This window comes from Anomalospiza imberbis, chromosome 11 (assembly GCF_031753505.1).
Source record: "Anomalospiza imberbis isolate Cuckoo-Finch-1a 21T00152 chromosome 11, ASM3175350v1, whole genome shotgun sequence".
Taxonomy (NCBI): Eukaryota; Metazoa; Chordata; class Aves; order Passeriformes; family Viduidae; genus Anomalospiza; species Anomalospiza imberbis.
This window is the reverse complement of record NC_089691.1, coordinates 3,923,836-3,937,857: the sequence shown is the minus strand read 5'-3', so window position 1 is coordinate 3,937,857 and position 14,022 is coordinate 3,923,836. Positions and strand designations below refer to the sequence as shown.

Sequence of the window (14,022 nt, the reverse complement as noted above, 5' to 3'; positions counted from 1 at the left end):
AGCTGATTTCCAGAGTTATTTCCTCTTCCCACTCCAGGCACAACTCCCCAGGGTGAGGTGACACTTGGCATGGGGCAGTCAGTGCACCAGAACCTCACCTGTCCTCAGAGCCACCTCACTGAGCACAGAGCAAACCCAGCCAGAACCACTGCCAAAGAAACAGCCATCGCTTCTGGGAAGGGGAAAATAAGGCTCAAGTGCATCTATTAAAAAAATAGTAATAGATCTCTTGATTTGTAGTCTGTTACCTCTCCCAGAACAAGAGATGGTAGCAAAGGCAATGAGGAGCTGTGTCCCTGCAGGCTGAGAACTGCACGAATCCGTAGCAGCTTCTTTGTACGATGGGACGCGGGGGGCCCTGCCGGAGGAGCCTGGCCACCGAGGCGGGGAGGCACAACTCGTGTTCCTCCTGCTGCTGCAGCCGGGGAGCAGGGCAGGAGCAGCTCAGGACACAGCCCAGGACCCAGCTCAGAACACGGGCAGCCTGGTGGAGGTCAGCGTGCACGCGTTGATGTCCTCGGTGTGGGCGGCGCGGTGCAGGGACGGCTCCGAGGCGCTGCGGTTGATCTTGGGCAGAGAGTGCTGCAGCAGCTCGATGGACGACAGGATCTGGGGGAAACAGCCGCTCAGAGAGGCTTCTGGGGCCTGCAGCTCCCTCTGCTTCCCTTTAAACGTTCGTTCATTCACTCACTCAATTCTTACCCATTCAATTACGGCTTTCAGTTCTGTATTAATGCACTGAACCCAACTCTGCCCTCCACTGTCGGTGCTGTGAGGGCCTCAGGGAGTTTCAGAGGGTGGGAGGGTGCTTTTCATCAGTTCACAGACATTAGGAGCAATTAATAAGCATCCAAACTACCCTCCAGCAGAGTAACAGGGAAGGAACTGCATCTTCTGACTGACATTTAAAAAGAACTTTCTAAACAATGCTTGACTGCAACAGCAAGAAGTTATTTTTTTCCAAAATTGCTGGTGTTTAATTAATTAATTACTCATAATTAATGAGTATAAGAAAGTACCTTCCCCATCCCCATAGTGACAGGAAAAGGTAAAGCATCCCTTGTAAAAATACCAAAAATTGCTCCGTGAATTTACATCCCCCGGTGGATTTTGTTTCCTTGTTCAGAGTAGTGGGGAAGGAAAGGAGCAGTGGCCTCTCATTTCCCGCAAGCCTACCCAAAACAGCACGGCTATCCAGAGATAGATTTCGCTGTTAGGGTGTGAGGGTGGGGTTTGGCTGCTCTCCGGGTGCGCCAGGTGTTGAAAGCCTGCTCTGGTGTTAGCCCAGCACAGCCTCAGCCCACACAAGCTGCAGGTTGTGCTTCCTGGACTTCACACAAACTGCCAAGAGCTGCATTATGAATAAAGACACAAGCAGGACACAGGCTGCACTTCCTAATAACCAAAATTTCTGTGTGAGCAGACTCCTGTGTGTGCTAATCATAAACCCCTCAGGCTCCTGTGCAGGACACCCCACTCACCTGTGGGAACAGGGGCCGTTCTTCCCTAACCTTCTTCAAACAATCTGCTACCAGCCTCTTCATGGCCTTGGGGCAGTTCTTGTACAGCTTGCTGAGGTCTGGGGAAGCATAGCCCCTGCCAACCATGAAAATGATCTGCAAACAACAACCCACAGCACAGAAACCAGGTTACACACGGGGCCTCACTGCTGGGCAGCTTTAGTGCCCCCCAGGTGATGAAACCCAGTCCTACAGGGCACCAACACAGCCCTGCAGGCTGGGCTGGCTAACAGCACAGCTTAGCAAAGGCCAAACACAAATACTCAGTATTCCAAGGCTGGACGAGTTACTGGGCTTTTCCCCTTAGTAAAAAGCACCACATCCAATCTTCCTGATGTAGCAGCAGCATATTTAACACCAACGTGGGAATTTCCCGGAACTGCAAATGTATAAACCAGTATTTTACTGTGCAGCAAAAGCTGTCAGCTGGGAATAAATTACCAGGGCACTTCACATGTTTATAAACAAGGAGATTTTTCCTTTGAGTACTGTCAATGCTGAGGTGAACACTCAGTTACACGTTTACTGCTGAAACCAAGCAGCTTGTCAACAGCACTGCAGCTGGTTTGCATTTGTATTTATGCTGCATTTCTCAAGGCCACGGGGATGTGCCATGGGCAGACACAAACTGGAGTGCTCCCGGAGGGTTCTCACCTGATCTCTGTTGTTGATGTGGGAGTAGGGCAGCTCTCCTGTCATCAGCTCATATAACACTATTCCATAGGAGTAGACATCTGACTGGAAGCTGAAGGGGTTGCTGTCCTGCATCCGGATCACCTCGGGGGCCTGCCAGGGGAAAACAAATCATGAACAAAACCAGCAAGCACGAGAGGAGGGAAAGGATCTGGGAAGCAGAGACAGTGAGCTCAGCTGGAAATGAGTGGGCAAAGGGTATCCCCAAAGCTTTGAGGAGGTTACCAAAGGCTCTGGAGAAGTTCAGGCAGGGCTACTCCACATCTTATTAAAAATATCAATACAGCACACAAAAAAAAAAATCAATGCTGCTTTAACTGAACAAGCATTTTGCCATTAGAAAAAATATTACTACTTGTATTTGCAACATTTAGTGACTTCTGTTACACCTTACACAGAACTGAGCCCAAGTTTCAGCATCAGTTCTTAAACTGGCATCAAGGTTAAAAGGGAAAAATACAAAATTCTCATCTCTTGTAAATACAAAATTCTAATCTGTTGTAAATCGATACCAAAACATGGTCAGGAAATGTGAAATAGCACATATTGAACAGATCAGGGAAGAAATGCAGGGACATTTTAACATATTTGCAAATTATGAAACTTCTTAAAATAAACAATGCCAGATGACTGAACAGAACAAGGTGTGAACCATTAGAAGAACATTCCCATTGGCTAAGATTTTTTTTCCCCCCTAAAGAATTCCCTCAGAATTATTAAGCAAAGCACTAAAGTACAACAGCATAAAAACCATGATAGGGAATCACAGGAACTTCCAAGGAGACAGAAACAACCTGCCCTTCCATGACAGCTCAGCAAAGATGGGCTATGACTAAAATAAATACATTTTTAAAAGCCTCCAATGAGCAAATATGCAGGGTTTTTTCCCTCAAGGTCTGTTTCATGTACACAAACACATTGCATGCCATTGGGTAAATTAGTTTTAAATCCTTTTATGGAAAGTTTTTTAAATATTTGGCTTTTTGTACATTTTTTTTAAAGAAAAAAACATTTCTGCTTCTGAAACTTTGTTTCAAGTGATGTGTGTATTTTACAGAGCACAAAACAGTCTTAGCCAAGCATCCTGACATTTTTAATGCACATTTCCAGATATACTGGCAGCCCTAAATATTTAAAATAACTCACAAGCCCCAGTGGAGAATCCATGGGTGCCTGGTGCCTACTTTGCACAATTAATCCCTCCAGCACTTCCATTTTAGCTTGTCCTACAGCTGGAACAAAAATCCACACGGGACTGACAGACCTGAATGCTCAGGGCAGTGTTCAGGGGACAGGTATAGAGGGGAATATTTAAAAGCAGGGAATGTTGTGCTCACCATCCACAGGATGGAGCCCGTGGGCTGCTCCACCTGCTGGGATCCACTCCACCTGGATTTTACAGTTGCCAGACCAAAGTCTCCTATTTTCACTGTGAGGCCTTCATGAAGAAATATATCTGTGGGTTTGTTAAAGAAACTGCACAAAATCGAGTCAACAGTTCTGTATTTTCTGACCTGACTTGCAAGTGCTGCTTATTTTACTGAAACCTGATGTGAAAGTATGTGAAACAAGGGAAAAGGGATTTTAAACTAACATTTAACACTAAACCAGAGCAGATGTTCCAGCAGCATTTGTAGATGTATTTTTATGGTCAGCTAGGACAGAGATCAACAGTTCATTACCACCCATGCTGGCAGCTCCTTAAATAACGGAGGAAGGGAAACAGCTCAGAGGTCTCACAACTCAGGAAAGTAAGAAAAAAACAATTACAAGGAGAAGTAAGTATCAAAATAAAATCTATTTCCATAAAGTTCTCTGGCAGATCTCCTGAGGTTTAACTATGATTTTAACTGGAAAGATACCCACCCTATGTATAACTATCTCCTTCATGGGTCTGTGTGTTACAGATAGCAGCACCTTCTTTGCTGGGGTTACTTTAAGAAGCTATCACTTAGTGATTTCACTTAGGAATGCTGCAAGTTCAGAAAGGTAATTCAGAAATATAAACATGACTGACTCTCATTTCTATGTCAGGAGCAGAGCTAACTTATTTCACAAAAATGATCATCATTACTAGGAATCACAAATTTCTGGCCTCCTATACAGTAAAATAATTGGGGTTTTTGTTTAACTGAAAATGGAAACCGTTGACATTCTGGAACTACTGAACTTGGCAGATTTTCTTATGATGACATTTGCCAAAACATCCTGGTCACATCTGATGAAAGGAAACCCCAGTTCCTGCTGGTAGCTCCAGGGATGTTCTGGCAATTCCACAGCAGGCATTTCAAAGGTGAAAGAAATCAGCTCACAACATTATCACTCCAGACACGTTACTAAATATATATTTTTGCACAAAATATAATGGTAAAAGGCTGCCTTTTCGTGAGTTTAAATAAGACTTCTGGCTTCATTTCTGCCAGTTATGTGAGGAGTTCCAAATATATTAAAAATACACAAGAAACAGAAACAAACCCACGTGTGCACACAGATGAACAGGCACACACAGCTCCCATCAGTGAGGAGAGCAGCATTTGGGTACCAGAGGACTGAATAAACCCCATTTCAGTAAAATAAGAGCCTTCTGGAGCACAGCTGTTGCACACCTTTATCCCAAGTGTGGTAAACAAGCACAGCTGTTCCGTGGAAGTCCTTGCTAGCTCATCAATAGAGATTGCCCATTATTAGTTATATATAAATATATCTTAAATAGCTATTGCAACCCCCACAGAAAGCAAGCTCCACATTCCCAATAAATCCCTCCCTCCCTGCAGAGAATCAAGACTCAGGAAGGATACTATTGGATTTCATGTCTCTGTGGATGATGTTCTTTGCATGTAAATAGCTGTGAAGGGAAAAGCAGAAGAGCCGTTAGCAGGGCTGCTCACAAAGAGCATTTTCATTCCCCCCAGACAGTTTATTACACACCCAACCCCTTCTGGCTTTCCATGAGTCTACTTTGGGAACAAAGAAATGGAGCTGTGCTCACTGCAGTAAGGAAATGCCAGGGAGGAGTGGCACAAGTTCCATTAACCCTGGAAAATGGGGCTGTCCTCTCAGCCATGAGACGTGTGCCCTGTGCTGAAGCTGACTCTTCCAAAGTGGCCTCATTTCATCGTGCTCAGTTTCTGGTGTCTGACTGCAAACCTGGGCCCTGAGCTACCACATGAATGAGCTGTGGCAGCAGCAGCTGCTCCTGTGCTCCCAACATCAGAACAAGGGCTGAAAGCAGACAGGTGGAAATGCTTCCAGAAACATCTGGGGGCGTCCTGTGGAGCAGAGCAGCCACCCCTCATCCCACGGAGCAGCAACCAGTGTGTGTCAAACACTGCAGTGTTACACTAACACAGGGGAGGGAAAGCCCCCTCATTCTGAATTTACAACAGATTTCATCTGCTGCACTACAGCAGGACCTCAGGCTGTAAGAGCAGAGAAAAGAGGGGAGGGGAAGGGGAAGGGGAAGGGGAAGGGGAAGGGGAAGGGGAAGGGGAAGGGGAAGGGGAAGGGGAAGGGGAAGGGGAAGGGGAAGGGGAAGGGGAAGGGGAAGGGGAAGGGGAAGGGGAAGGGGAAGGGGAAGGGGAAGGGGAAGGGGAAGGGGAAGGGGACTCACTCCATGCCCTGCGCGGTCTGGCGGGCGATGTCGATGAGCTGGAACATCTGGAACTTGGTCTCCTGCACGTGCAGGTGTTTGTAGAGGCTGCTGCCCTCACACCACTGTGTGACAATGGCCAGGTTGTCCTTGGTCATGTAGCCCATGAAGAGCAGGATGTTCACGTGCCGGGTCTTCCTGACAGAGGAGCACCAAGAGAAATCAGTGGCTGCACCAAAAGTGCTTCCCAAGGCTGCTCCAAATGCACTCCTGGCTGAATGGATTTCATCTTTGGAATCCTAGGTCAATGTGTGAGTGAGGTTTGGGCTTACAAATCATTAAAATGTACCACAGTTGCCATTTTCTGGTTTTCAGCTGGTCTTTTGCTTTTTAGTTACAACACTTCCTTTTAGTTATTTAAAAATCAACATTTTAGAAAAGGATGTCTAAAAATTCAAATGGTTTGACATCAACAAGCAACAGTCACATTTGCAAGTGCTGTTAGAAGTTACTGGAATGACAGAAATCACCCTGGAAGCTGGAAAAAAGTGCCAGCTTTAGGTGGAAGACCCAATCCCAAGAGGAAACCGAAGGACAGCTATAAACCCTAAAGGAATTATTAGATGAGGAGATGGTTTTTTATGTATATCCTTGGCTCACTTTCAGGACTAGCATCACAGGCATCTCATTAGACACTAAAAAACCTCAGGATCTGAAAGCAGAGAACAGTTACACTGATCAGAGTATGTGTTTAAGGAAAAAAAATTATTATGCTGCAATTTGAAGAGGAACAGTTCAAGTGCTGTCTGGTGGTGAGGATTGGGGCAGAATTTATTAATCCCCACCTTTACTGCCCAGTGTGCTCTGAACAATGTGGGTGTTCAGAGACCACAAAAAGACTCTGAACTATGACTTCTTTATTCTTCTCTGGAAATCTGCTTTTTGTGCCTATCACACACAGAATATTGGGCCAGAAGGCTCCGGGGAGGGCTGGGAGGCAAATGCAGCACCTGGAATATCAGAATTTAGCAGTGGAACACCAACTCACCTCAGCACAGCCACTTCATTCCTGAAAGCCTGGAACTGCTCTGGGGTTGGGTCTACAACCTTTAGGATCTTCACTGCTACATCCCCTGGAAATACAATTACCACAAATTACTGAAAATGCAGCTTCCCTTTCCCCTTCAAAATAACATTAATAAACAATGTAATTAAAATACCTCATTTGTGCACAGCACACCTCTACTAAAGGGCCAGGATTTCCCTGCAGACAAATTTCTGTGGTATCAAGCAATTAATTTAGCTGAATTTCAGTCTAATGGAAAAAGTAATTAATTCATTACTCCCACACCTCCCTTGTATTTTTAAGGGCTATGCTTGGCTAGAATGCTTTTTGCAGGACATATGTACACACACCTTTGTGGTTTTATTATCAAATTTAAATACTGAAGTGTTTTCTGTAAAAACTTCATTTGAGCACATTAGAAAACCCAACAGCTCTCCTTCATGCAGAGCTTCTTTAATTATTTGATTCTAGATACTTGAAGAGGTGTGAATGTTCTATTAAAATAAATCTTAATATGAATTTAGTTTTTCTTACTAAATCTTACTGAACTAATTTTTCCTCTTGATTTCTCTGTCCCATTTCAGTTTCATAATGAAAATGAGAAACTGCTCATTATTTTCAGTGTAACAATAGTGTTTCCCTTGCTGCTGACAGCATTTGGGCTTTGAGACATGCAAGTATTGACTTATTAAAAATAGAGGGCAGCAGGTAAGTTTCCAGATTAGTTTTGTCTTTTTTTTCTGACAATACTGCTATTTAAATTAGGGCCTGGAGGTGTATCTGCATGTTTCTTTTCAAAATCACAAGCCAGGAATTTGGAAACAAATTCTGCAGCTTCGCAGAGTGCCTGTTTTCAAAATATTCCCACTACCTACAGATCAAACTCTCACATTAATCATTTTTTCATTGAAAAAACTCCACAATTTATGCAGATTGCCTTTCCATCCCCCCTTGAAATGAAGCATGCTAATTAAATCACCAAGGTTTTCAGAAAAGCTAAATATAATTTAACAGCAGGCTGTGGAATTTCCCAGCTAATAGAAAATAAACCCTTTTCAGAAAGCAGGCTGGTGTGGATCATGGGAGTGAAGAGATCAGTGGAGTGAAAATGGAGATGCAGTTGTGAGATTCAGGTTTTGGTGTCTGTGCTTTGCTTTAATCCCAGTGCTGCTCTTACACAGCAGTTCCTGTTGCTGCCTGTGCCTCTGGTGAAGGATGAGCACCCAGCAGCAATAAATCCATTCTGCCTGTGCCTCTGGTGAAGGATGAGCACCCAGCACCCCTAAATCCATTCTGCCTGTGCCTCTGGTGAAGGATGAGCACTCAGCACCCCTAAATCCACTCTGCCTGTGCCTCTGGTGAAGGATGAGCACCCAGCACCCCTAAATCCATTCTGCCTGTGCCTCTGGTGAAGGATGAGCACTCAGCACCCCTAAATCCACTCTGCCTGTGCCTCTGGTGAAGGATGAGCACCCAGCACCCCTAAATCCATTCTGCCTGTGCCTCTGGTGAAGGATGAGCACCCAGCAGCAATAAATCCATTCTCCCTTTGGTGGCAGATGAGCACCCAGCACCCCAAGATCCATTTTGCCTGGGTTGCTGTCCCCCCAGATCAAGACTCACCGTGCCACTTGCCCTTGTAAACTGTCCCAAAAGAGCCTGAGCCTATCCTGGTGGAGAGCATCACTTCACTGGCTTCTATCTCCCAGTAATAACTGGAGTCTCTCTGTCCACGTGGCCTCTGCAACAACAATTCACAGGGATTTCATTTTTAATCACCTGCATTATACACACAAAAAAATTTAGTAACTTCCTTCACACAAGTTCAAGTTGACCTGGAACCTTGAAGGGTTTGTCCTGCAGTCTGGATTTTTGTTTTTCTCCTCAGTTTGGGAGGGGTGGTGGGGGTTTTTAGCAAAAAAACAAAAAAAAAAAAATCACCCCATTTTATTGGATGTCTTGAACTGTTTATCATGATGGCCTGCACCAGAAAATTAAACCCTAATCTGAGATGCTAAAAGGAACATATATTTTTGATCAATTATTTAAAAACATCTGAAATATTTAAGAAAGTCGTTTCTTCAAAAGCACAATGCTAAAATTCTGGAACTCTTTCATATATAAATGGAATAAGCTACACAGATGAGAGCAAAATTCTCAAATGTCTAAGTGAGCAAAAACTGGGAATCCCACTAAGCAACTGTGTTTTCATTGTGAAAGCTTAGAAGCCTTCAAAAATGTCAAGATACTATCAATTATTGTTCTAACTCTCTCTCTCCCCCCCCCTCAAGTTTAAATCAAACCTTTGAGGGAAAAGTTGCATTTTGTAAAACCTGTTTTTCCCTGAGACATTTGGCTCTCCAATGGAAATGAAGGCATTGTCAATATCCACTTTCTATGGAAACAACACAGTTCAAACAGTGCTAATAAAGCCAATTTTAAATATATTCAAACTGCATCAAAAGGATGCAGCCTCTAAGGATTCAAAAGGTAATTCTTGGACCTGCACCGACAATGTCACACCACTGCCTGAAATTCATTTGCAGCCCAGAACACTTTGTTCTGAGTATTTATAACCCAAGGCAACAGTGCCATCATTCCCAAATTAATTACAACTAAATTGCTCCTGCATACACAGTGCAGAGCAATCCAACATTACCTGCACCTTTTACTGTAGAAATTTATCCCAACACACCATTCCTCCCAGCACAGTTTAACTCTTTTTTAATTAAAACAATCACTATACTTACAATTTTGTTTTTTTCTTGTGTGTTAGATCCAGGGGCTCTCTCTCTTTGGGCTGGGACTGGGGTTTTAGGCTGAGACCAGCCAGTTGGGCTCATATTGTTAGGACTTCCAGACAGAGCAGAGGGTGAGGCTTTAACACAGAAACACAAGAAAAGAGTTGATGAACAAGAAAACAACCAAATCAAATCATATCAGAAAATGGTTACTTTTTGAAACCATACCTGATTCACTATGGCTTCGAATTGCATCCTGCAACAGAGAAGACGGGTCACAAAGTTAATAAATGTAAGAGAGCACACAAAGGAACAAGCAGGGCTGGTGTGGAAATTGCTGGGCCAGTTTTGGTCAAGTGCAATGCAGTACTGGCCAGCAGCTCCAGCACTGGGGATCTGCTCATCACACCAATCCTGCAGGAAACCCATGCAACTTGTGAGTTCTGACAACACAGGGAAGAGGTTCACAGCATATTGAAAGGACTGCTACCAAAAAGGAAAGAAAAAGGCACAAAACAAGAAGAACCAGCAGCAATACTGACTGCATTCCCCCTGCACTTCATGCTCGTGTTCCAGGTGTGGACAGAGCTCCTGGGATGGCCTCTGCCCCAGGGGACAACTCCCAAACAGCTTTTGGGTTAAAGCAGGACTTCTAAAACCCCCCAAACATTCCACCTCAATGTCCATTGTGAAATAACTCAACATACTACTTCCATCCCCAAAAAAGGCTACATCAAGTGCCCCTACACAAACCCCTCTCCTCTTCCAAGCACATTCCCACAGGGAATTTGGCATTTGAGCAGTGTTTTCCCACAGGTCACCAGGACAGTGCCACAAGTGTCACCTCATGCCACGGGCACAACACAACTCTACAGCCATGCACAAGAGAGAACTAAGCTCTGACAAACAGCACTGCACAGCTTTTCTCACCTGCCTTTTGTATTATCCCAAAGTACAAACAGGAAAGGGAAAATATCCAGGGACTGTGTAAGTACAAAGCAAGAACATGCACTACAGAGAGGTTAAACACTGTCAAAGTTAACACAAGTCAATGCAAATTCTCTAGCTAATTAGTAGAAAAATAAATGTAAGATCTCATAGGAGGACAGAACAAGCCCACATTGCACTCCACAGTTTCAAATTAAGATTATCCTTAGCAAAGATTCAGTTATGAAATACACTGTTTTAGCTAATTAGCTGCATTCACCCAGGCTGGACTAAGTACAGCATTCTTGCAGATTGTCACTGCTCCACACCTGAGTGGATTAAAATCTGCATGAACAACCAGTGAAGAACTCAATTTACTAATTTTGCTCAGTTTAAGGATAATAACAACCTTTTGGAACCTGAATAACAAGTGATTGGTTCTGTACATCAGCCTGAGAATGTAACTGCTTTCAAGGAAGCTGGCAAAGGATAACTAAAGTTTTCAAATTGTTTCTCATACTTATCTATGTGGAGCTCTTATTTCAAAAAAATATTTCTGAGCTTCAATCCTGATGTGAATATTTGCTCATTTGCTTCTGAATTCAACAGCAAACAAACCAAACCCCCTGCTCTTTAGAGCTGTTCTTACAACACAAGTAACACCATCCCCAGTGCTGTAGTCTGTCAACTTTACTTTGATGGGAAATAAAAGCAGTGCAACTTGCTCTTAATCTCAGGGCTTTGGATGGTACAGTCAATAAAGACCATTTTCTGAGGGAAAACGCCATACAATGGATGTGTTTTGAGAAGGTTTTGCTTTAAAGGCTGTGAGACCCAATGCATTCTAATCCAAGCCTGTTCACACTCAGAGGAGGATGAATTCAGCCAGAAAAACTAAACATGAAGCTCTTTATCAATTTGCCTCTTCCAATTAACAGCCTCAATATTTGAGTATAAACATGCTGGAAAGATTCTCATCAAATCAGGTCCAGATTAAACACTTCACGTGGACACTGCCATGGCTTACAAGTTATAGCAATCCTGTTAATCACAAGAAAACAAAAGGCACCGAGGAAATACCTACTCTTCCCCTCAAACAAAAGCGTCTGCACCAGGAGCTGGGAGAAGCATTCAGGCTGTTATTCTAGGCCAACACAGTAAGAGATAAAAGAAAAGAACAGAGGAAGTATAAAAAAAATATTTCTAAAAATTAAATGTTAGGCTAAATGAAAGAAAAAGTAACCTAATTTGCTTGATAAATGATAATTAAGTGCAGTAAAATTTTTAAGTATTCCTGCTCAAACCCAGAGGTTCACTAGGATCTATCCTTGGGTAAAGCACTTTTTTATGATGGTTTTTCTCCTGGTGTACTAGAAAGTCTCTGCTACTTTCTTTCTGCATTGCTTTGGGGCCTTTTAAAAGCCTTCAGGACATAACTATTTTTACGGTAATGTGAAGATCCAGAATTCTGGCTTTACTTCTCTGCATAAAGAATAAAGAAAGCAATGTCTCCTTAAAGACTCATCACTCTACCAAGGTCAATAATTCAGATTTTCTTGAGTGCTTCACTGTGGTTTGTGCCATCAGAGATGGTCAGCCCAGCCTCTGAACCAGCAAAAAGGGCTGGGAGCCAAAGAAACCCAAAGAGAAAGGGAGGAACCTTCCCCCATAAAGCCAGCTGACACAAAGCCTCTGACCAAAAACGCTTCCTGGGGCTGCAGGGCACTTTTGTTCTGCTGCCAAGGTCCAGAGGAATTCTCTAACTCCCTTCAGAGGATCTTCACATTGCACAGAAGTCCATAAATCACCAGCTGAAGACGCAGGTGAGCTCAGCAGTGAAAGGCTCTTGCTTGACCTCCAGAGTTTTTAAACTATTCCCAAGGCAAAAGCAACAAACAGTGCTTGCTCTCTCTTCCAAGTCCTGCAGTTCAGCACTCTCCTCTGCCAGCCTTTCCTGCATACCAGTTTGTTAAGGTTATCACAAATCAAAATTAAAGAAACCCAACCCCTTCAGGCCTGATTTCCAAGAGTTGTCCCTCACTGTCAGTCTAAGGTAGGAAAGCACAAGAAAAAGGTGCTTGAAGGCAAGAACAGCAGAAATAGTCTCAGAGCTGGCTCCAGCCCACAGGCCCAGAATTGTCATTAATTCCATACAGGTGTTACACAAAACAGATCCCCAGGGAAGCTCTGACCTGAGCATTCCAAGTCCAAGTCCAAGTCCAACTACACCCAGACTTAGGGCACCTTTAGTCTGATTTAAATTTAACACCAGTACCCCCACAATCCCAGACTTTTAAATTTGGAATAACAGTTTTAGACATGTTTAAAAAGCATTTCTTCACAAAACTGAGTTTAATTGTTAAGCATCTCTATACACCCCTAGAATTTACCAATTACTCCAGCAAAGTTGATAGACTGCAAGAATTAATTATTAACTTCCTATGCAAATGTGTCTCCTAAACTCTTCAGCACTCAGCCAGCTGAGGCAAACAGTGAGCAGAGGAGAGGAAGGCAGGAAGGCAAAGCAGCCAGTGCCTGTGGATGGGCAGTGGCAGCTCCAGCTGAGCCCTGTGCTCTGTGCCCCAGCGTTACCTCGATGATCCGGCTGTCCACAGGCATCGTGGTGCTGACCATGTGCACGTTTGGGGTGGATGTGGAGCGCTGCCTTTGGGACAGAGAGCCCTCAGAGGAAGGGTTGGATGGGTTGAAAGTGAAGGCATGAGGTGTAGAATACCTGTGCTGGGAGCTGAGAAGGAAAGAGAGACAAAGGGAGAGTTGTGGTTATTTTTTTCCCCTCTGGCAAGTGAAAAACACTGTTCAATGTAACCTGTCCAAAAGCAACATACACACAATTCCAAGCAGAGAAAAAGCTGGGATTTACACATCAACTAAACTCTTGGTCAGCTGAATCATTCCCAGTTTAATTTAAGAAATAAATTTGAAAAACTTGAAGATCTTGTCAGCTCACATATTTAATTAGTGTGTTTAGCTGAGGTCTGTTTTTGCTGTTAGGAATTTTGCCACAGTTCACCTCAATCCCCATCAAATCACATTTCATACACTGACAAAATACTGGCTCTGAGAGATGAATTCAGGACTGTGAAACTAAACAAACTGCTCATTTCAAGCCTGTTAAATGCACAGCTTAAGAGTTAAGCCCTGAATTTGTAAAGCTTTGCAAGACTGTTCAATGGTTTGCACAGAACAGCCAGCAAGGAAGTCATGAAACCCAACACCGGTTAAAAGGAGGCCAAGACTAAAATCCAGCTCAACAAAGAGTTATAAATCACAGCTAAGGCCACTCAGACCATAAGGATCCCAAAACACAAATGTATCTCGACTGAAACGGGCCAGCCTTCACAAAACCCTTCAAAAGCTCTATAAAGTTAATAAGTCACTGTTCAACAACACTGGAAATAAGAGTAAGATAGCAAAGATCAATTCCTGATGCAGTTCCCATTAAAATAAAGAAATAAAGACATTCAC

General features: G+C 43.6%; 1 protein-coding gene across 5 annotated transcripts in view; it reads right to left on the bottom strand.

Annotated features, from left to right (window-relative positions):
• Positions 1 to 455: 455 nt before the first annotated feature.
• The window catches only part of RAF1 (Raf-1 proto-oncogene, serine/threonine kinase), a 37,273-nt gene continuing 23,706 nt past the window's right edge, over positions 456 to 14,022 (bottom strand). For 3 of the 5 annotated variants that reach the window (XM_068201494.1, XM_068201498.1, XM_068201495.1), the window contains 12 exons: positions 13,129 to 13,282; positions 11,621 to 11,680; positions 9,838 to 9,865; positions 9,619 to 9,746; positions 8,492 to 8,609; positions 6,851 to 6,935; positions 5,824 to 6,000; positions 5,012 to 5,058; positions 3,551 to 3,669; positions 2,175 to 2,306; positions 1,482 to 1,616; positions 456 to 609 (listed from right to left, as the gene is read on the bottom strand). In XM_068201494.1, the coding sequence (XP_068057595.1) occupies positions 469 to 609; positions 1,482 to 1,616; positions 2,175 to 2,306; positions 3,551 to 3,669; positions 5,012 to 5,058; positions 5,824 to 6,000; positions 6,851 to 6,935; positions 8,492 to 8,609; positions 9,619 to 9,746; positions 9,838 to 9,865; positions 11,621 to 11,680; positions 13,129 to 13,282 (1,324 nt within the window). In that variant the 3' untranslated portion in view covers positions 456 to 468. The remainder of the gene's footprint in view (positions 610 to 1,481; positions 1,617 to 2,174; positions 2,307 to 3,550; positions 3,670 to 5,011; positions 5,059 to 5,823; positions 6,001 to 6,850; positions 6,936 to 8,491; positions 8,610 to 9,618; positions 9,747 to 9,837; positions 9,866 to 11,620; positions 11,681 to 13,128; positions 13,283 to 14,022) is intronic. The other 2 variants (XM_068201496.1, XM_068201499.1) reach the window with 1 other exon arrangement.